This window comes from Panthera pardus, unplaced genomic scaffold (genome assembly GCF_024362965.1).
Source record: "Panthera pardus isolate Hobbes unplaced genomic scaffold, ASM2436296v1 HiC_scaffold_13, whole genome shotgun sequence".
Lineage (NCBI taxonomy): Eukaryota > Metazoa > Chordata > Mammalia > Carnivora > Felidae > Panthera > Panthera pardus.
The window spans coordinates 183,080,818-183,103,250 of NW_026526688.1; the positions used below are offsets into that span (position 1 = coordinate 183,080,818).

Sequence of the window (22,433 nt, forward strand, 5' to 3'; positions counted from 1 at the left end):
GGTACCTGAAGAAAGAGCCATGAGGGGCCACCATGAACGGTCCACCTCCTCACCCCCCTCCAGAACTCCTGGTCAATCCTCTGAACCTATCACAAGCACCACCTTCTGTATATAATCCTACCAGAGAGCTCGCTTCTCCTCCAGTGAGCTATCTCCATGTCCTACACTTTTTTCTATTATCGTACCCATCACCACGTACTGCAATTATTTGTCTGTCTTTCCTACTCAGCGATTACTCCTTCTTGCCCAGAGATATGTTTAATTCATCACTAATACCTGGGATCCAGGGCCTACTTAGTACACCACAGATACCACCTGTTCTGCCGCATGTGCTTCTGTGCCACGAATTAGCTTACATGCAACTGGTCAACAAGGATCATGTCAATAAAATGTAACAGTCACACCATTTCAAGTGTGACTTAATCAGCACTTTATACCGCAAAGTAACAGCAAATGGGTACAAAGTGTACAGAATGCCAAACAGCAGGCTACGGACATTCTGTCTGCTGCACTCCTTCCTCTCAGCCCAATTGGGCCACCTCCTGTCTCAGCAGGGCTTCTGGCTCAGGTCTCCTTTGTCTACACAATTTAGCAACCTCAGCCTTATCTAACACCTCCATCCCTGAAGTCATCTTGACCTACTTGTTTAAGGTAAAGGCACACACCCACTACCGTATTAACTGATCTGGAATTTGACACATCTTTTCAATTTGTGCTAGTATTTTTATTAGTACTGTTAGTGCTTTGGTTATAAAGCTGCATAAATCTTGAGCAGCCTGCTGCAACCCCGTTTTTCACATAAACTTTTGTAATTTTTAAGTTCCTAATTTTACAAAACAGAAGTTTTTCAAGAACGCGTATATTTTATTGCAACAGAAATGTGTATACCCAAAAGTACGGATGAACTGAAATACTAAATAGCCAATGCTCATCAGGTACGATTCATGCATCTGACCAATATTTACTGAATATCAAAGTAAACAGGGCACCGCTCTAGGCACTGGAGTCACATATGCCCATATGTTTGCCAGCATCCGCAGGCATGCACGCACGCTAGTGTGTGTTTGTACTACGTTCTACCGAACAACCTTGAATTACATACTGTTGCTGGAGGTACATTCTAATGTCTATAGCAGCAGTTTCCAAACCTTTTCAAAAGAATTACTTTTTGTTTCCTAACAAAAATCTTAGATAGAAATAAAACACACCAGATAAAAGCAGAATCCTGCACATTCCACATGTCCTGGCCTTAAGACGTCTTCATGATACCAGAGTCTTTTCAGGCTATAATTTAAAAACCAATGATCTTGGGGTACCTGGGTGGCTCAGTCAGTTAAACATCTGACTTTTGATTTTGGCTCAGGTTATGGATCTCATGGTTCCTGAGTTCCAGCCCCGCATCAGGCTCTGCACTGACAGTGGGGAGCCTGCTTGGGATTCTCTGTCTCTCTCTCTGCACGAACCCCCCCTTTCAGAATAAACATCCATCCATCCATCCATCAATAAATAAATGCTGCTGATCTAGCAACGATGCCCTGCCTTTACATGACTCCTTTAATAAATGTCTCACATGGATTGAGAAAATCAATTAGGTGATTATAAAGCTTCTAATGGAGGTTTATTTTATCTGAGATTCATTTCTCTATTTCCTCTCATGCAGCTGTAAGACTCCTCCCATGTGCTACTTCCTTAGGAGGTGATGTGAGAGACTGGGGTTTGGAGAAAAATAATACAGTACATAAATTTAGGCTGTTTGGTGACTTAGATGTAAATCTCAGCATCATAATGGTAAAAATTTTAGGGGGTGGAAATTAAGGCGAAAGCCCAGGGAGAAAGAGATTTAAGAGGCTACTCAACTTGGAAAGGCCTCAAGCCAAAGCAAAACAAAACAAAACATTTTTATAGATCACAAAAGATCTCACCAAACTCCCTATGGTCAAAAACCAAAACATGGTTTGAGGACAGAGTCCCCAAGGATTTGGGATACATTAATAAAGAAAATAAACAAAGAACCCCTGCTCTCTGCAGTTTGCATTCTCAGAGGCAGGAGAGAGAAAGGACGCCAACATAACGAGTAAGTCAATTATATAATACTCCAGAAGATGATACTCGATATGGGGGAAGGAAATGTGAAGCTGACTACAAGATAAGCGTGCCAAGAACAAGGGTAGAAGGGGGTGAGGGGTGTGATCATCCATCTTAAACAGAGTGCTGAGGGTGGGCCTCCCTGAGGGTCCGCGAGCGAGGACAGGCGCAGTCCTGCAGTGGAGGACAAGCGTGAGAGAGACAGACGGGCGGGACACAACAGGGAGGAGGAGAGAAGGCAGGGGAGGGCAGGTCAGGTAGAGGCTTACGGGTCTTTGTAGAGATTTTGGCCTTTACTCTGAGCTGCCACAGGACAAAGCAAACCTGACTTATATTTTAAGCAGATGACTCTGTTGAGCTGAGTACAGAACGCAGCACAGCACAAGCACGGGGACACAGGGCAGATGCTGCAACTACCCCAGCAAGGGACGGGGCTGAACCACGTGGGAGCACGCCAGGTGCTAACAAGGTACCGCACCTTTTTTCCTTCATTCAAACGGAGTTAAGTGGGTTCCACTCAACTTATTCTTATCCAAAATCTAAAATATACTAGTCGCAACAGACTCTATAAGGGACCTCTAACTCCTTCAGTAATGCGTATGTACTGCAGAGACAGTTCACACAAGGGCAGACCTTGTTTTACCTCACTTCTATTTATTTGTTGCACGTCACCGACATCACACAGATCTTGCCTTTCGCGAAGTGAAGGCCTGCGGCAGCCCTGCATCGAGCAAGTCTACCAGCACCACTTTGCCAACAGCATTTGCTCACTTCCTGTCTCTGTGTCACATTTTAGTAACTCTCGCACTCTTTCCAACTTTTTCATTATTGTATTTGTTATGGTGATCTGTGATTGGTGATCTTGATGTCATTCCTGTCACTGTTTTAGGGTGGCACGAACAGCACCCATATAAGATGGCAAACTTAACTGATAAATATGTGTGTTCTGACTGCTCCATCAACTGGCTGTTCCCCACCCCCTTCTCCTGGGGCCTCCCTATTCCCTGAGACACAATACTGAAATCAGGCCAATTAATAATATATGTATTATATTATATATGTTATATTATATTATATAATATATATATTTTTATATATAATATATATAATAATATATATAATATAATATAATATATACATTATAATATATATAATATATTATAATATATATATTATAATATATATAATATAATATAATATATATTATAATATATATAATATAATATAATATAATATAATATAATATAATATAATATAATATAACCTACAAGTGTTCAAGTGAAAGAAAGAATCACATCTCACTTTAAATCAAAAGCTAGAAGGGCGCCTGGGTGGCTCAGTCGGCTGAGCGTCCGACTTCAGCTCAGGTCATGATCTCACGGTTCTTGAGTTCGAGCCCCGTGTTGGGCTCTGTGCTGACAGCTCAGAGCCTGCTTTGGATTCTATGTCTTCCCCTCTCTCTCTCTCTGCACCTCCCCTACTCATGTCTGTCTGTCTGTCTCTCTCAAAAATGAACACTAAAAAAAATTTTTTAACAAAAAAATTAATCTGTCTAGAAATGATTAAACCTAGAGAGGAAGGCATGTGAAAAGCTGAGACAGGCTGAAAGCTAGGTCTCTTGTGCCTGTTAGCCAAGTTGTCAACAGAAAGGAAAGTTCTTGAAGGAAATTGAAAGTGCTACTCCTGTGTACACGCAGTAAGAAAGTGAAACAGTCTTATTGGTATGGAGAAAGTTTTAGTGTCTAGATATAGAATCAAATCAGCCACGATGTTCCCTTAAGCCAAAGCCTAATCCAGAGCAAGACCCTGGCCCTCTTCAATTCTGTGAAGCCTGAAAGAGATGAGGAAGTTGCAGATTTCTAGTTAGAAGCTGGCAGAGATTGGTTCACGAGATTTCTCCACGGCGTGAAAGCGCAAGGTGAAGCAGCAAGGGCTACGGCAGAAGCTGAAGCAAGCTATCCAGGAGGTAAGTAACCAAGGTGGTCACACTACACAACAAATATTCAATGCACACAAAATAGCCTTAGACTATGAGATGCCATCCAGGACTTTCACAGCTAGAGAAGGGAAATCAGTGCCTGGCTTCACAGCTTCCAAGAAAAGGCTGACTCTTTTGTTAGGCGCTAATGACGCTGGTGACTTTAAGAGGAAGGCAATGTTCGTTTACTATTATGAAAATCCTAGGGCCCCGAAGAATTATGCTAAATTCACTCTGCCTGTGCTCCATAAATGGAACCACAAAGCCTGGATGACAGCACGTCTGTTTACAACACAGTTTACTGAATATTTTAAGCCCACTGTTGAGACCTGCTGCTCAGAAAATAAAGATTCCTTTCAAAATATTACCACTCACGGACAATGCGCCTGGTCACCCAAGAGTTCTGATGGAGATGTACAACAAGATTAATGTTGTTTTCATGCCTGCTAACACAACATCCATTCTACGGCCCATGAATCAAGGAATAATTTCCACTTTCAAGTCTTACCAGTTAACAAACACATTTCATTAGGCTATACTGCCATAATGATTCCTCTGATAGATCTGGGAAGTAAATTAAAAACCTTCTGGAAAGGATTCATGACTCGAAATGCCATTAGGAACATTCGTGATTCATGGGAAGAGGGGCAACTATCAACATTAACTGGAGTTTGGAAGAAGTGGATTCCAACCTCCTGGAGGACTTTGAGGGGTTCAGGACTTCAGTGGAGGAAGTAACTACGGATGTGGCGGAAACAGCAAGAATAGAATTAGGAAGGGAGCCTGAAGACGGGACTGAATTGCTTCAATCTCATGATAAAACTTGAACAGATGAGGAGCTGCTTATGGGTGAGCAAGGAAAGTGTTTTCCTGAGATGGAATCTACTCCCGGTGAAGATGCTGTGAGCACTGGTAAAACGACAACAAAGGATTTAGAATATGACATCAATCTAGTTGATAAAGCTGGGGCGGGGTTCGCAGTTAGGAAAAAAGTGCCACTGTGGATAAAATGCTATCAAACAGCACTGCATGTTACTGAGAAACTGCTCAGGAAAGGAAGAGTCGGTGGGCGTGGCAAACTTCATTGCCGTCCTGTTTTAAGAACTTGCCACGGCCAACTCCACCTCCAGCAAGCGCTCTGGCCGGTCAGCGGCCACCCTCAGTGAGGCAAGTCGTCCACCAGCAAAAAGATGAGACCTTGCTGAAAGCTCACATGGCGGTTGGCATGTTTTGGCAATAAAGCATTTTTTAATTAAGGGATGGACATCTTCTTTGACATAATGTTATCTATGGCACGCTTCACAGAATACAGTATAGTGTAAACGTAACTTTTATATGCATATGCGCTGGGAAACCAAAAAACCACGTGACTTGCTTTACTGCAACATACGCTTTAGAGTGGTGGTCTGGAACCAAACCTGCGGTATCTCCAAGGCATATCTGTACACAGATTAAGTTTTACGGAGCTTCCCACCATGCTAGCACTTTCCCCTCATGAGACTGATATTCTTTCATTTCTAGTACTACCCAAGTTCCGACTACTTCAAATTGGTAGTAGGGAAGGGAAATGGAGAGACAGATTTTTAAAGCACGCTATAAACCTTCTCATATATTAATACAAATACCAAGCACTAACGGGGTAGCATTCTGTATTTTCCCATTTCCAAATGTTACCAGAGCCAGTCTAGTGAACTTTATTATGTCTTTATCCTCTTATGTGGCAGTCTGTCCCAACTTCCTCCTCCTTTCATTTCACCATTCAAAGGTGCAGAGAAAAATATACACAACACCAATGCTTGACTGATAAAAGAATAGAAACATAAAAACATTTGGAAAAAGACATTTTGGTTGACTCTGTTACTCAAAAATAAAATAATAATAATAATCTTCTTCTTTTCTAGTATTAGGGATCGAGGTGAGGTTTCAGGTCATACACTTTTCCTGCCCCAATTAGTTACTGTCCATGAGACAGCCTGAGGATCTAAGGGCAGAAAAATGATAAAATATAAATTATATAACTTATCATGCAACTATTAGAAGACTTCATAAAGAACTTATTTAAGGAAAAGCTTAAACATTCTGTGCCTTCTGAAGACTTCAGAAAACTGTATGTGATAATTAAAAACACAACTTTGGGATCCATATTTATTTGATAAATCTTTTATAATAATGTCACTTAACAGCTGAAGCAATACGCCACAACTTTAAGCTCTCAGACATGCATTACCTTACTTATTCTAGTACAAGGTATCAAATTATCTGGCAACAGGCTGACCCATAATGAATCCTAAGAAAGATAAAAATCATTTTTCAAAATCAAAAGTGGAAAATTTACTAAAATATAAGTATCCTCACAGAAAATGGTAGTTTGATTTTTTTCATAAAATCATATGCAATTAGTGAGTTGACAATGGCTATGTAGGGCAAAGGGCAGGTGAGGGATTCAGTTCACTAAAAAGTCTTACCTTCTGATGTTTTCCACTGTTTCCACAAATCCTCAACAGTTATATGCTTATCTTCTCTGTGCAGATGGCTGTGTTTATTAGTAGCATCTTTATATTTCATATCTTCTCTGATAAACTATAAAAGAAAAAACACTAAATTAAGTAAACTTAAATGCACTATTCTAGTCTCTAAACTGAGAAAAGTTCGAAATCCAGTAGGTGGCAATTTTCAGATAATAACTGGTATATTTTTGGTATATTTTGTATTCACATTATTCTTATATGCTTATAAAATTTATTTAACAAAATGTCTTCTACTAATCATAACAGCAACAAAAATTTAGGGGCACCTGGGCAGATCAGTTGGTGAAACATCTGACTTGATTTTCACTCATTTCATAATCTCACAGTTCATGGGTTCGAGCCCCATGTGAGGCTCTATGTTAAGAATGAGAAGCCTGCTTGGGATTGTCTCTTCTTCTCTCTCTCTCAAAATAAATAAATAAACCTTTAAAAGACAAAGTACTTATTTAATGCTCATTATTTACCAGCTACTATTCTACATTACATACCATGTCTATGTATCTACACACACACACACACACACACACACACACACACACACAGTCTTTTAACTTTATTGACAGTTCTATATTATGTATCTCCATTTTATAGATGAGAAAACTGAGACCCAAAGAAGTAAAATAGTTTGCCCAAGGTTGGAAAAATCACAAGCAGCAGAGCTTTCAACCCAGGAGGTTTCTAATGCTCAAAAACATGGCATACTGCCTCAACATTATACATTTTTACCAAATACTTAGTGACAGGGTGTTTCGAAACACAATGAGTACTCATCTCAACTACTGCTTCATATTTCTGTGTTCTCCTACCTTGGAAGCTATCATTTACAACTGAAAGGCATTTGACCATAGTGGTCAGAACTAAAGTATTTTATAAAACTAAAGCAGATCCTCCATTAATCTTACTTTAAAATATATATGGAAAGAGGCACCTGGGTGGCTCGCTTGAGCATCTCACCCTTGATTTTTGGCTCATTATCTCATGATTCATAGGATCAAGCCCTGTGTCGGGCTCTGGGCTGACAGCGCGGAGCCTGCTTGGGATTCTCTCTCTCCCCCTCTCTCTGCCCCTCCCCCAAATAAACAAAAAATGTGAAAAGAATTTTGTTAAAGAAGAATAAATAAAATATAGAGAGTGCACTAAAATTTTCTTTGCTAAAAGCAACCTGCTCTATGTTACTTCATTACATAAAATCCTTCAGATGTTCCCCACTGTCTCCCAAATAAAAAGCAAACTACTTTTTTTTATGGCTTTTTTTTTTATGGCTTATATACCATTTCCCAATCCTATTCCTGACAATCTTTTAGCCCTGATCCCTTGATACTTTCCCCATATAAACTCATTACTTTAATTATATGAAACAAATAGTTTTCTGTATTATTATGCTTTTTCTCATTACTGATTTTTCTTGTTTTGGTTTTATTTTATTTGATATCTTTATCAATGTTTCTAATTTCAAAAATAAAAGATCATATAAAAGATTATTTCAGAAATCCATAATGCAGAAAGTGAAAATCCCCTAGAACTCCCAACCCCCAAGACCTATTTTTCTGACTTTTATATGCTGACAATGAACATCATCTTCAGACAAAGGTCAAATTTTACTTTTGTATTGTTTTCTACTGAAACTAAAAAAAATACTTTTTTTTAAATGTTTTTATTTATTTTTGGAATAATAAAAGAAAAGAGACAGAGCATGAGCAGGGGAGGGGCAGAGAGAGAGGAAGACACAGAATCTGAAGCAGGCTCCAGGCTCTGAGCGGTCAGCACAGCGCCTGATGCAGGGCTCGAACCCACAAACCGTGAGATCATGACCTGAGCTGAAGTCAAATGCTCAACCGACTAAGCCACCCAGGCGCCCCTAAAAAAAATAAATTTTTAATAGCTGTGTAATACTGAAAAATCATTTCACTTTTCTGAGCTTTAATAACCTCAGTTATAAAACGAAGAAAAAACATTTTAGGATCAACACTACTACTCAACATGTGGTCGTGGGACTGATGTCAGTCAGCAAACTGATTCTCATCTACAATATGTATAGAAATGGAGAGAAGCCATTTAGAAACCTTTATAGCAATTATACACTTTCAAAAATTCTGACCCAAGCATGTGATAAATGTATTTATCATGTAGGCCCTATCTGTAATGAACAGGAAATGAAAACTCTGGTCCTTCACCATAGATAACTTGAAAGGCAGGTATCTAGGTCTATTACGTATGTATTTTTGCTGTTCTAAAGACAGTGCCTCACCCTTGTTTTCTAAATACCATTTTTACAAGTGATTTTTAAAGATTTTAAAATCTTTGCTACAACTCTTGCCTAGTTCTATTTCATATTTTCTCTTTTCCTGTTTCTGCCCCTTCCTCTTTGCTCTTCCAGATACCTTCAAAATCTAGTAGGTATACCTGGAAAAATCAATGCCACTGAGATGTTCAGAAACCGCCCCTAGCATGGAAAAGGTTCAAGAGCTAGAGAGAAATTCTATATTGAAAAGCACGATGATGAAAAAAGCAGGGAGGAAGCCTGCCTTGGAAATAGTCCAGCCACTTGGAACAAATGGCAACTGTTTCATACTTGTGATACATGAAAAATAAAAAAAGAAAACCAATGTCCTAGGAAATTCTTTCCACTACATGAACACAACATAAAAATAGAGTTCTGTGGGTTCAGGATCAATATATTTTGGAAAATAGAGCTAATTTCCATACATGGACTAGATGAGACATTCTAGCTACTGAACTATTTTAGAAAGCCTAGGATGTGTATAGACATCTGCCAAATTACGTGTTTAACAAAATAAAAGAATTGGGGTGCCTGGGTCGCTCAGCTGGTTGAGCATCCAACTCTTCATTTCAGTTCAGGTGACGATCTCACAGTTTGTGGGATCGAGCCCCACACTGGACTCTGTGCTGACAGGCGGAACCTGCTTGGAATTCTCTCTCCCTCTCTCTCTGCCCCTTGCCCCGCTTGCTCTCTCTCAAAATAAACAAACATTTAAAAATAAATAAATAAAAGAATTTAGGTATCAAAGAAGGACAATTAAAAAAAAGCTCATGAAGATTATCTACATAGTTCACTTAATGTAAAAGAACTATCTGGCTCCTACAAAAGGTGGGTCAAAACTATATAAATGCACAGAATTATATTTTCCCTGGAGTATATGCTTCTGTTTTAAAACACAGCCCCAAAATAATACAATTCATAACAAACCACATAGAAGTGTAGTCTGTATCTCCTATATCTTCAACATTTTTATCACAATGTGACTAGAAAGCAGAATCACTTTATGTTGAAATTAAGTTGGAAAATTTTTAACTCAACCAAACATACTAGAACTCATCAGCTTCCATTAAATTCTCTTCCCAATATCCTATAGAGCATTCTGACTGTTCAGACTTTTCTTTAACTTCATAAAGAAGTGCAAACTGTAGAAATGAGACAGGCTAACAGAAGAAATTTTAAAAGCAGTCACCAATAATTGAAAATGCATGAGAAAACGAAAAACACTTCTTATTTGTTGAAATCTGTGAATTAAGAAATCAGAAAATAGATTCAAATTCTATGAGGTAAATCTTCAAACAATGTACTGCAAATTACATTAGAGTTCCTGGCTAAACATATCCAATTATGCGCCTAGTTAAACCTACTATAGGAAAGCCTGAATTGACAATACAAATACAGAAGTACTCAAATAAATGACTACTGAATATTCTTTTCAAAAACATTCACCCAGATGAATCTTTTAAATATATTCTTTTAATACCATTATGGAATTTACATATCCAGTTTCAGGAAGTTAACTTTTAGATGATAAGTTGATTTCAGTTCCCTATATCTCTAATATACACATTACTTTGTATTTTGTATGTATATTTTACATTTGTGATGCTATGCATTTTTTGTTTTTATTAGATTTGCATTTATATTTGTGCTATTATTTTTATAGTAGTGCTTAATAAAGTCTGACACATAATAGTGCACTCATATCTGGGGCCCTTTTCAGCCTATACCTCTTCCCCTACCAACATCAGTGTAGCTCATCCTTCACTCAACCTATCACCCACTGCCACAGCCATGTGACTAAGGGATGGACACTTGACCCAGAAGAAAACAATCCAGAGCATGACCAGGATGAAAGGATTCTATTTCACAAGAAACTGCAATTCCGACCATAAAAGGCTAGGTCACTTGGTGATGGTTCTGGATCTTTAAGGTGATAAGGAAACTGGTGTCGAAGGTATCACTCTATGAACAGTCAAGACGAACCACATACAGAAGAAGTCAAAACGCCAAGAGAGAAAGAAACGAAAGAGAGCACAGCAAGAAAGAAATGGCACCAGGAACTGGCTCGATTCCTGATGACTTCCAGTTCAGCTCCTGAGGAGGCTTGGGCTACACAATTCTTGTCCTGATTTCCATGACATAACAATGACACATAAGTGTTTCCCCTTTGATTTTTAAATATATGATTTTAAGATCTCAATATTCATGGAGAGGTGATTTATCATCACAGTTAAGCACTCAGACTCTGAGTGTAACAGACTATATTCAAAACCTGACTCCACTACTTACATTCTTTTTAGCCTCGTATTTCTCTTCTGTATAGTGAGGAAAATAAAATTACCTAACACAAATGGTTATGAAGAAAATTCATTTAAAAATGCATACCTAGCACACAGGAGTGTCAGAAAATAAAAGTAATTTGAGTCGTTTTTATATATCAATGTTATTATTGCTGTTGAAGTTTAAAGCCTGAATAAATTACTTTCACCTTGAGTAGTCTGGTAGGTTTAATATACATTTTGGAAAATAATAGACATTTAAGAAGCTAGGATTTCCTAATATTCTTAAGACAACCATTTCAGACCTCTGAAACAAAATACATACCTAACACAGAGATGAAGAGGAAAACCACAGCCTTTTCATTGACAATGTAAGCAGAGATCTTCCCAAGGAAATCTGTCATCAACAGTGTCCAAGGTCTGATACGTGAGTCAGTTAAAGTAAATGGGTTCCAGGGCACCTGGGTGACCTAGCTGATTAAATATCCAAGTCTTGATTTTGGCTTAGGTCACGATCTCGCAGTTCATGAGTTTGAGTCCCTATCCAGCTCTGTCTGCACTGACAGTATGGCTCTTCCTCCCCCCCCCCCTTCCGCAAATATATAAACTTAAAAAGATTACTAAAATAGCTTAGTATAATGTCTAATGGGAAAGAATGCATACCAGAAAGGATCACTGTTATTCTCACCCGTAAAGACGAAAAAGCTAAGGCTAAGGGAGGGTTGGCAATTCATTCCATTTCATTCAGTTATTTAGGAAACCTAATACCAACATAAATTTTAAAGAATTCCAAAGTTTAAGTCCTTCACCACTATTCACACCACCATCCTAACCTGGATGTTCTGAAAAATGCACTGATTCCCAAACTCTTAGAAATGATACCATGTTAATAAAGCATGAATTGTCCATATTTCTTCATCCCAAAAGTGAACACAGTGGTTGAGAGTGCAGACTCAATCTTCAGACCGATACATACTAGTGTAGTTGTATCTCAAATTTACTATTTGCCGTATGACTTTAGTAAGTTACTTCCCTCTCTGTGCTTCAGTTTTCTCGTCAGCAAAATGGTGACAAGAGTCATGTATCAACAGGTTGTGAGGTTTAAGTGGCTTATTTCATATGAAGTGTAAAGAATAGTGCTTGGTATACAGTAAACACTCAACAACCCAGCTATTTCATGTAAATCATTTTTTAAGATAATGAGTTAAATCTTTGCCTTGCTTTGCATCATTTCTTGAAATGCCAGAAGATGACTCTGAGGCACTATAAAACGCCACTGATAATCACTGGTCTAAGAATTAAATCTACGGAGCAGCAATATCAAATCCTGCTTGATACTTACCACACAGAATGCTGTAACAATGCAGGGACACGGGCTAGTGCTAAGATAGTTCTGTGTTAATAACTCTGATCTTCTCATCTAAGACAAATGATGACACCTACACAGAACCTAAGAGAACACAGGCAACTGGGACATGTTTTCATGGAATTACAAATGAAAAAAGGTAAATCACTTAATATCTGAGAAAAAATTCTTCAGATCCTACATTCAATTTTTTTTCAAACATTAAAAATCTATACTAATGAAAATTTCAAGCTGATTTGGACGGTTTCCACATCTTACCTTTACACTTTGTCCAGCTGCTACAGTACCATTTCAGCCCTTAATCCCACTCCCTAAATTTCCAACATCAAAAACCCATCAGTCAATCTTTAGTTTACCCACAATAAATGCACCAATGACCTCCTTAATATTCTGTTCTCAGAACAGCTCAGAGTTCAACTGGCCTCACAATGACTTTGAACACCATTTAAACTAAACCACAGCCTTTTATGCGCTAGCTGGAGAACTTACCCAGTATTTATGACACTAATTCAACTGAATGATCGGATGAGAGATGACAGACGACAGAGTCAAACAACTAATTTACAAAGACTTGTAAGACACAATGTATTTATGAGCTGAAGTTTGTTTCACAGGAACCAATACATCACCTATATAATGACTACTCTTCGAGATTATTATTGATTATAATCCAAAAATCTCTAACAAAACTACCTATGATTCCATCAGTCTATTCAATAGTAAACAAATAAATAAGGTTCTATACTGCCATGAACATCAAGACAACAAAGTACAGTGATTCCTGGAGACTCTAAATACAGTATGCCCTGTGACTGCCCTAAATTAATTCCTAAAGAGAACTTCCAGAATTTTCAGGATAATGCACAGAAAGGGGGAATCAGGCAGAGACCAGCAGCCTCCTGAGGTGAAGAGGTGGAGGTGGGAGCTTGGGGAGAACTAGGGAGAGGAGGGGTTACAGGACTCGGTACAGAGAAGAGTGGACTGCACAGAGAGGGAAGCGTGGATTATCTAAAAGAGAGAGAGAGAGAGAGAGAGAGAGAGAGAGAGGGAGAGGGAGAGGGAGAGGGAGGGAGGGAGGGAGGGGCTGCCTGGAGTCTTTACTGACTACTGATCAGCCCGTGAGTACAAGAAAGCCATAGCAAGCTAAGGAAAGAAGACACACAAAAAATTTAGAGGAAACAATCCCTGAAGATTACATATAGCAGATTACATATAGTGCTTGTTCCAATAAGACAGAGTGAAAAATCTCATAATTTGTGGGAAAGGTTTTGTCTCAGTACTGTGGAACACGAACCCCAGACTAAATTCTACATGGACTCTGCCCTCAAAACAGCTTATAAATACAAGGCAAGGGGATTAAAGTGCTCCCACGTGACCTAACCCTGTCCTAGAATAAAGCTTAAGAACACTTCTATGGACACAAGATACTCAGTACCTAACAAGGTAAAATCTACAATGTCTGGCGTCCAATGAAAAACTACCTCGTATGCTAAGATACAGAAAAATAGAACCCAAAACTAGGAGAAAATTCAATCAAAGCCAATTCAAAAATGGCAAAGATGAGAGAATTAGTAAACAAAGATATTAAAGTAGTTATTACAGCTATATTCTATATATTCAAGAAGCTAAAGTAAATTCTGAGTGTGTTACTGCAGACATGTAAGGTCAAAGTGTTTCTTTTAAAGACCCAAATCAAAATTCTAAACATTAAAACTACAATTACCGAGATGAAAAATACACTGAATGAGATTAATAATAAACATGACAGACTAAAATATCAGCAAACCTAAATACAATAAGCATGAGAAACTATCCAAATCAGAGAGCGAGCTGTGGGGCAATTTCATACAGCCTAACATAAGTGTAATTGGAGTCCATAAGGAGCCAAGAGGGAGTGACAAAAAAAGTATACTTCAAGAAATAATGGCCGAAATTTTTCCAAATTTTATTAAAACTATAAACCCACAGATCCCAGAAGATCAATATACTTCAAGACAAGAAACATAAAGAAAACTACACCAATACACATCATAATCTAATAGCTTAAAGTCAGGGATAAAGAGAGTAATCTAAAAGCAACTTGGGAGGGGGGAGAGGGGATGAAAACACAATAGGAACAGAGGAACAGAGATAAGGAGGACAGAATTGTCAGAGAACATAATCCAGAGACCACTTAGGAAGCACACTTAAAGTGTGAAAGAAAAAACTGCTAACCTAGGATTCTTACCCAGCAAAAACAGCTTCCAAAGATGAAGGCAAAATAAAAACCTTTTTGGACAAACAGTAAGGGTTTATCACAGGAAGTCCCGTACTGCTGGAACTGTTCTTAAAAGCCGTATAAGCAGAAGGAAAATAAGACCAGACGGAAATCGGAGCATAGTTAGAACAGTTTTGGAGGAGTAACAGAGGCAAAAGCTTAAGTGACTTCAAGAATGAGATGAGAAAACTAGTACAGAAATCCTTTTGAGGGAACTTGTTGGAAAAAAAGAAGAAAGGAATTGGGCAATCACCAAAGGGAGAACAAAGAGTTGGAAGTTTTCATACTGCTGCGTTTATGAGGTGCAAGACAATGGCAGGTTTGAGTCAGATGGGAAAGATCAGTAGGAAACGGTACATTGCTAAAGCACTGTCCTCAAGTTGTCCACAGGAGACAGGAGATGAGATGAAGTGCTTGGATGGAAAAATTCGCTTTTGCAAGGAGCACGAACAGTGAATGAATCGACAGTTAACAGGAGAGAACATACAGTTTACAGCCACACAGGAAGGTGAATGAGCCTCCCAGTAGCCTTACATGGCCTCTGCCAAGGAGAAAGGAAAGAATCCTCCTACCCCAATCCTTAGATCTCTGGTTAGTTATCACATAGTTGGGAAAAGTATAGGAAATAAACTAGCAGGGGGAAAGAAAAGGAAAATTATGACCAATCACACTTAATAGATTTTACAGCAACACAAAGATTTCTCTTCGCTATCTTCTACACAAGAAAGTAACAGTTTCAAAATTTGAGAATCAAAATGGCACAAGTGTATCAAAACTGGATACATGGGTATATACATTTGTCAAAATTCATGAAACTGTAAAGCTAAAATTTCTGCACTGAATTGAATGTAAGATATACCTCAAATATTTAAACCATCAAGAATTTCAAGAAATTCATTATCTTTCATAGGCACAATTTTATTCATTAAAAAGATATTACTTTAAATGTATTGCTCATCTCTCATGATTGTTAACCCAACCTTTAAGAGATGACATTAATTTGCCATATATTATACTTTTTCATGTCTTTTTATCATTGTTTGGTTTTTCAGGGTTGAAGTGTTTAAAATACTTCCATCAGTGAGACTCAGGGTTGTAACTATAACCTGTTTCTTTGTGTTTTTTGGTTGTTTTATTTTGTCATAATTGAGATTTTATTGGCTGTTCTGAGGATCAGTACACAGACACTTCAATGTGTATACAGCTCTTCACATACGTACCAAAAACCTAAAAAATCATGCACTTATGATTCTTTTCTAAGCAGCTATTCTGGTGACTTTCCAGCTTAAAATCTGGAGGCAAATTTTCCTTCAACAGATATTAAGTACCAATATCTTTATATATTATACAATGTTACACAGTTACGGCCCACTAATTCACTGTATCATATACACCACACACTCAAATTTTCATCCGTCAGGGCACACTAACAAAGTTACTAGGAAAACTGGAGTACAATAACCAAAGCTGTTACAGAGTGTACAAAATTAGGACAGGGAGAGCCAAGATTTCAAGGAGTGGTTTTCTTGAAGAAACAATTCTACCAAAAGCAACACAGGAACAGAAATCATTTAAAATGTTCAAGATATATTAAATGCATGACTGACATCAAGTTACCATTTAATATGCTTTGTGTTATAAGATATAAAACTACCCCTTGGAATACTACAGCCTGGAATATCAGGCTGACACCCAAGATGATCAAAGCCTCCCACACTCAATATCCCACCATTTTCGGGCTGTACCAAAAAATAAACAACCAGGAAATGATTTTGCTTCTTTTAAAAAGTAATTACACATTAAAAAAAAAAAAAATGGGATAAGGTGGGACGCTCTCCTTAAAACTGTTTGTAGAACTATTAAAAACTTGCATTTACAAAATAGCTCCTCTGGACTGTATAAGAAGGGAGGTAGGGACCACTGATAAAGACATGGTATGCAATATTAATTAGACTGAGCTTTTTCTCTCCTGCTGCATCAGAGGCGACTCTCCTAATTGCTAGTTTCTCTGTCTTCTGCGGGGAAGTCTCCTCTCATTTCTTAGCCACTTCAGCCTGTTCGTTTTGCTCCCCTTTCCCTTTCATTTGCACTTCTTTATCTGAAGATTTAGCCTTTCCTGCTGTCATTTTTGACTTGGTTTCCACTTCTGCAGAAGCAGGTTTAGATGAAAACCTTGCTGATGCCCCTTTTGGGTTCCTCCTTCACTGCTCCCTCAGTGGACCTGATCTTCCTCCTGGGCATCATGGTGGCAGGGCAGGCATGGGCTGGGTGCACGCAGCCCCCAGTGTGCCAAATGCCTTTCACAAAGCTGGATTGCCTGGCACCTGCCACTCCTCCGGCCCCCCCTACCTGCTTGGACCTCTGTGACCTATTTCTCCGAATATGATGATCCTACGGTGGTATTCCTATTTCTCTGAATATGACAATCCCAGCTAGGAGGCTTGTTTGACCTCCTAGTTATAGCCACAGAAAGAATTTAATTTCCTACTATCACCACATACATATACTATGTAACTAATGAGAGACAGGTAAAACACAGAGTTGTCTGCCAGAAGGAAATGAAATGAAAATAAGGGTCACACTGAACTATAAAGCAACAAATGCCATATGGGAAAACCAAATGCAAGAAATTTCTCTGGCTTAGAAGAATAATAAATTTTTTTTTTAACATTTATTCATTTTTGAGAGACAGAGAGAGACAGAGCATGAGCAGGGAAGGGGCAGAGAGAGGGAGACACAGAATCCGAGGCAGGTTCCAGGCTCTGAGCTGTCAGCACAGAGCCAAACACGGGGCTCACACTCACAAACTGCAAGATCATGACATGAGCCAAAGTCAGTTGCTCAACCAACTGAGCCACCCAGGCGTCCCTGGCTTAGAAGAGTAATAGAGGAACACACACACACACACGCACACACACACACACACACACACACACACACACACACACACACAGTAAAATAGCGAGGACTATTGGAAAGACATTCTATATAGATGGATGAATAACTACATGGATGACATTCTGTTTCTGCTAAATCTTAAAATTAATCTTATGAGCTGCATATAATTTAACATACAGAAAGAAACGGAGAAATCATGAGTGAAATGCCCGGAGAGGCATATAAAAATATGGGATGTGTACGAAGAGCAGTCTGTCTGCAGTTAACTGTGGCTGGAGGAGAGAGTGCGTCACCAAGAAGATGCAGAGTAAATGACAATGGCTAGAAGGACATAAAAGGTCTTAAATGCCAAATGAAGAAGTCTGGGCTGTATGTGGTAGACTCTAGTAGTGACTCTCAAAGTGTGGTTCCTGGGCCAGCAATGTCAGCATCTGGGAACATGTCAGCAAGTCAAACTGTTGGGTCTCATGCCAGACCTACGGAATCAGAAATTCTAGAGTTAAAACCTGGGTTTCAACACGTCCTCCAGGTGATTCGCTGCTGCACACTACAGCTTGATACAACCAGCCTATGAAGACCCACTAGAAGTTGCTGAGTCTGGGGAAGGGGAAGAGGAAAACAAAATATGTTCCAAAGTGTTTTAATCAAGTAGTAATCGTCGAAATGGATTTTAAAGGAGGAAAAGACTGGCAATGGCAAGACAAGTCAGAAATCAAAGACTAAAACAACTCAGAGAGGAAACAAAAATGCAGACAAAGATGAGACTGGAGCATCAAGCCTGAGTTGTAGGTAAAACAGGGATACCAGCAACAAAAATAACATAGAAGAGAGAAGAAAAGGGGTGCCTGGGTGGCTCAGTCGGTCGAGCGTCAGACTTCGGCTCAGGTCGCGGTCTCACAGCTCGTGAGTTCGAGCCCCGCGTCGGGCTCTGGGCTGACAGCTCAGAGCCTGGAGCCTGCTTCAGATTCTGCGTCTCCCTCTCTCTCTGCCCCTCCCTCACTCATGCTGCCTCTGTCTCAAAAATAAATAAAAACATTAAAAACAATTTTTTTAATAAAAAAAAGAGAAGAAAACAGTATTTTCTAAACTTTTAAAAAATGTTTAGAAGTTTATTTATTTATTTTTAGAGAGAGAGAGAGAGAGAGAGCGCAGGAGGGGCAGAGAGAGGGGGAGAGAGAAAGAATCCCAAGCAGGCTCTGCATTGGCAGCACAGAGCCCAACACGGGGCTAGAAGCCACAAACCAAGAGATCACGACCTGAGATGAAACCAAGAGTCGGATGCTCAAGTCACTGAGCCACCCAGGCACCCCAACAATATTTTTTTCTGAATATTTATTTCTTTTTGAGAGTGCAAGAGAGCATGGGGGAGGGGCAGAGAGAGGGAGACAGAGAATCCCAAGCAGGGTCTGCTCCATCAACACCACCTGCTCCTTCCTTCCTTCCTTCCTTCCTTCCTTCCTTCCTTCCCTCTCTCCTTCACCCAAGTTCAGGACAAGGCCTCTCTCAGCTCCCTACCCTTGTCTCTCACTGGCAACGCCCCTAATAAATTTCTAGCATGTTTAATCTGCTACTGGTGTTTGCTTCTTGGAGGACACAGACTAACATGAGTGCAAAAGAAAAATATCATCACCCTAAGGAAGTAAGGTCTAGGGGCGCCTGGGTGGCTCAGTCGGTTAAGCGTCCGACTTCAGCTCAGGTCACGATCTCGCGGTCCGCGGGTTCGAGCCCCGCGTTGGGCTCTGGGCTGATGGCTCAGAGCCTGGAGCCTGCTTCCGATTCTGTGTTTCCCTCTCTCTCTGCCCCTCCCCCGTTCATGCTGTGTCTCTCTCTGTCTGAAAAATAAATAAACGTAAAAAAAAAAAAAAAAAGAAAGGTCTAGCAGCAAAAAGGGGAAATTAAAAAAGTGATGATTAATTTAGAAAAACTGACCTAGTGGATTAGATCACCAATAAAAACTGCCTGGATGTTGATTCTAGAGTGTCACAGAGGCCAATGCAGAGCTCGAACTCACGAACTGTGAGCCAAAATCAAGAGTTGGATGCTTAACCGACTAAGCCACCCAGGCAACCCCAGAAAACAGTATTTTGAGGAAGGTGGTGATTGGTTCAGCGTGAACTTCTCTAGAAAGGAAAACAAAGAAAGACAGCAATGTATTTCTTTTTTTTTTTTTTTTAGCATCTTTAGCATTCTCTCTTTTAGCATTTAGGATGCTGTGTTAGAGATCTTAGCAGGCAAAACGTGAGAATGGAATTCACTAGAGAAGTCAGAACTAAGCTTATACAAAAATGATAATTAAAGCCACGAGCCTGAATAAAACTTCCTAGAAAGGGAAAGAAAGAACAGAAGAGGCCCAAAGACAGGAATGTTATGGAAGAGACTTCTGTTTTCCAATCCCAGTGTAAAGAGCTTGGAAGTCACCAGTCCACCCTAACAACCAGCAAAAAGTTGACCAGACTGAAGAGTAAACTCTTCATGGATCTGTAAGAGAGGGGAGGGCCCAGGACAAACTGCTGCCCCCAGGACTGGAGAGACTGGCAAGCAAATGCAGGGAACCTCAGCTGACTTTAGCCGAAGCAGAGGCCAAGGACCCGAAACTGCTGGGGGATTGGAGAGGGGGTGGGGACCCAAACTAACTGAGGAAGGGCTGCAGGATCAATGCAGGCCAGTCTGAGAGGTAAAACCTCCAGGGATATCCAGTCATGGGGTGGAGGGGGACGGGAGGGGTGCCTACTGCATCATGAGATTTGCCTCCAGGAGCTCAATCAGATTACCACAGGGAACACTGAAGAGGAATCTCCTCCTGCTTCTGGCAGGTAGAGGGGAAAAAAACCACTTCCAAATACAGACGGTTCCCAACCTACAATGGTTCAACTTAGGATTCTTCGACTTAATGATGGTGCGAAAGAGATACACATTCAGTAGAAACCGTACTTTGATTTTTGAACTCGCACCTTTTGCGGGCTAGTGACATGTGTTACGATACTGTCACACTGCTGGGCAGGGCCAGTGGCATGGCATCGCCCAGCCGGCCGCGCAATCACAAGGGTAAACAACCAATTCACTCACAACCACTCTGTGTCCCTACAACCTTCCTTTTTCTCACTTTCAGTGCAGTATTCAATAAATTACATTTACATGAGATATTCAGCATTTTATTATATTCAGGCTCCGTGTTAGATTATTCTGCCCAATTGTAGGCTAATGTCAGTGTTCTGAACACATTTAAAGTAGGTTAGGTGTATTAAATGTATGTTCGACTTACAACATTTTCAACTTACAATGGGTATATTGGAATATAATCCTTGTAAACTGAGAAAAAGATGTGTGCTCCAGAGCACTCTGTTCCTCTTAACAAGGCCTACCCTCAGGGGCAACTAGTTAACCAGAGCCTAACCTGCAAGGGTATTATCAGAGCCTAACTGACAAGGCTCAGCTCAACTCTACTGGGCTCTAGCCTTCCAGTGGGAGAAGAGATATACCCAACTCCAGCTCGCTCCAGCCATCCTGTCTCACCTAAGGGAAAACAAAAAAACAAAAATGGGAAAGACTTGTGAAGGTTACAGTCCAGAACCATAGGTTCAATGAAAGACAGAGACCTAATCATGGGTCTACAGAACACTTCCCCTCCCCCCGACACCACACCACCCAGTTACCGCAGGTCTATTTACAGCAGTTTCTTTTGTCCCATACATCATGTCTAGCTCTCAAGAAAACATGGCAAGACATACCAGAAGGCAAAAAACAATCTGAAGAGACAGAAAAGCATCAGAACCAGACATAGTAGGGAATTATCAGACCAGGAATTTAAAATCACCATGATTAATACACTAAGGATTCTAGTGGATAAAGTAGGTAGTATGTAAGAACAGATAAGCAATATAAGCAGAGATGCAAATCCTAAGAAAGAACCAGAAAGAAATGCTACAGATCAAAAATACTATAACACAAGTGAAGAATTCTTTTGATGGGCAGACTGGACAGAGCTGAGAAAACCTCTCTGCGGTAGAGGACAGATGTATTGAAAGAAACTTCAAAACCCAGAAAGTAAAGAGAGGACTGAAGAAAACAAAACAGGACTATGAGGCAACTACAGAAGGTATAACATAGGTGTAATGGGAATACCAGGAGAAAGAGAGAGAAACAGAAGAAACATCAGAAACAATAAAGACTGAGGATTTCAGGGCAGTGAAGATACTGTGTATAACATTTTAGCGATGGATACATATCCTTATATATTCATCCAAACCCAGAGAATATACAACACCAAGAACAAGCCCTAATGAAAACCACGGACTTGGGGTGATTACACCATGTCAGTGTAGGTTCATTCTGGGTAAAAAACATACCAATGTGGTGGGTGATAATGAAAGAGAATGCACCCCATTGTGGGGGTGGGGGTATACGGGAAATTACGGTATCTCCCTCTCAAGTTTGTAGTAAACCCCAATTGCTCTAAAAAAAAAAAAAAAAAAAATTGAATCTTAAAAAAAAAATTATGGAATACATACACTTTAAGGTGCAAGAAAAGTAAGAACAATGAAGAGATCAGAGAAGTAGCCAGAAGTAGGAAAAGGAAAAAAAAACAGCAAGCAAGTTCTTTTCAATGCTATCCCCCACACCACCATACTCCAGTCAGACTGAGTATTCTCTATTACATAAATTAGTATCCTTTGTTCTTCCTTTAATACATTTTCCCTACTCTGACCCTTCCTCTTGGAGTGTCTCACCTATCGTTTACACCTGTGAAAACCTTGCCCACTT

The 22,433-nt window shown here is 39.7% G+C and overlaps 1 protein-coding gene across 2 annotated transcripts in view; it reads right to left on the reverse strand.

Moving 5' to 3' along the window:
- The window catches only part of STIM2 (stromal interaction molecule 2), a 150,240-nt gene that overhangs the window by 54,170 nt on the left and 73,637 nt on the right, over positions 1–22,433 (reverse strand). For both annotated transcript variants that reach the window (XM_019453539.2, XM_019453540.2), the window contains exon 3: positions 6,529–6,643. In XM_019453539.2, coding sequence (XP_019309084.1) covers positions 6,529–6,643 — 115 coding nt within the window. The remainder of the gene's footprint in view (positions 1–6,528; positions 6,644–22,433) is intronic.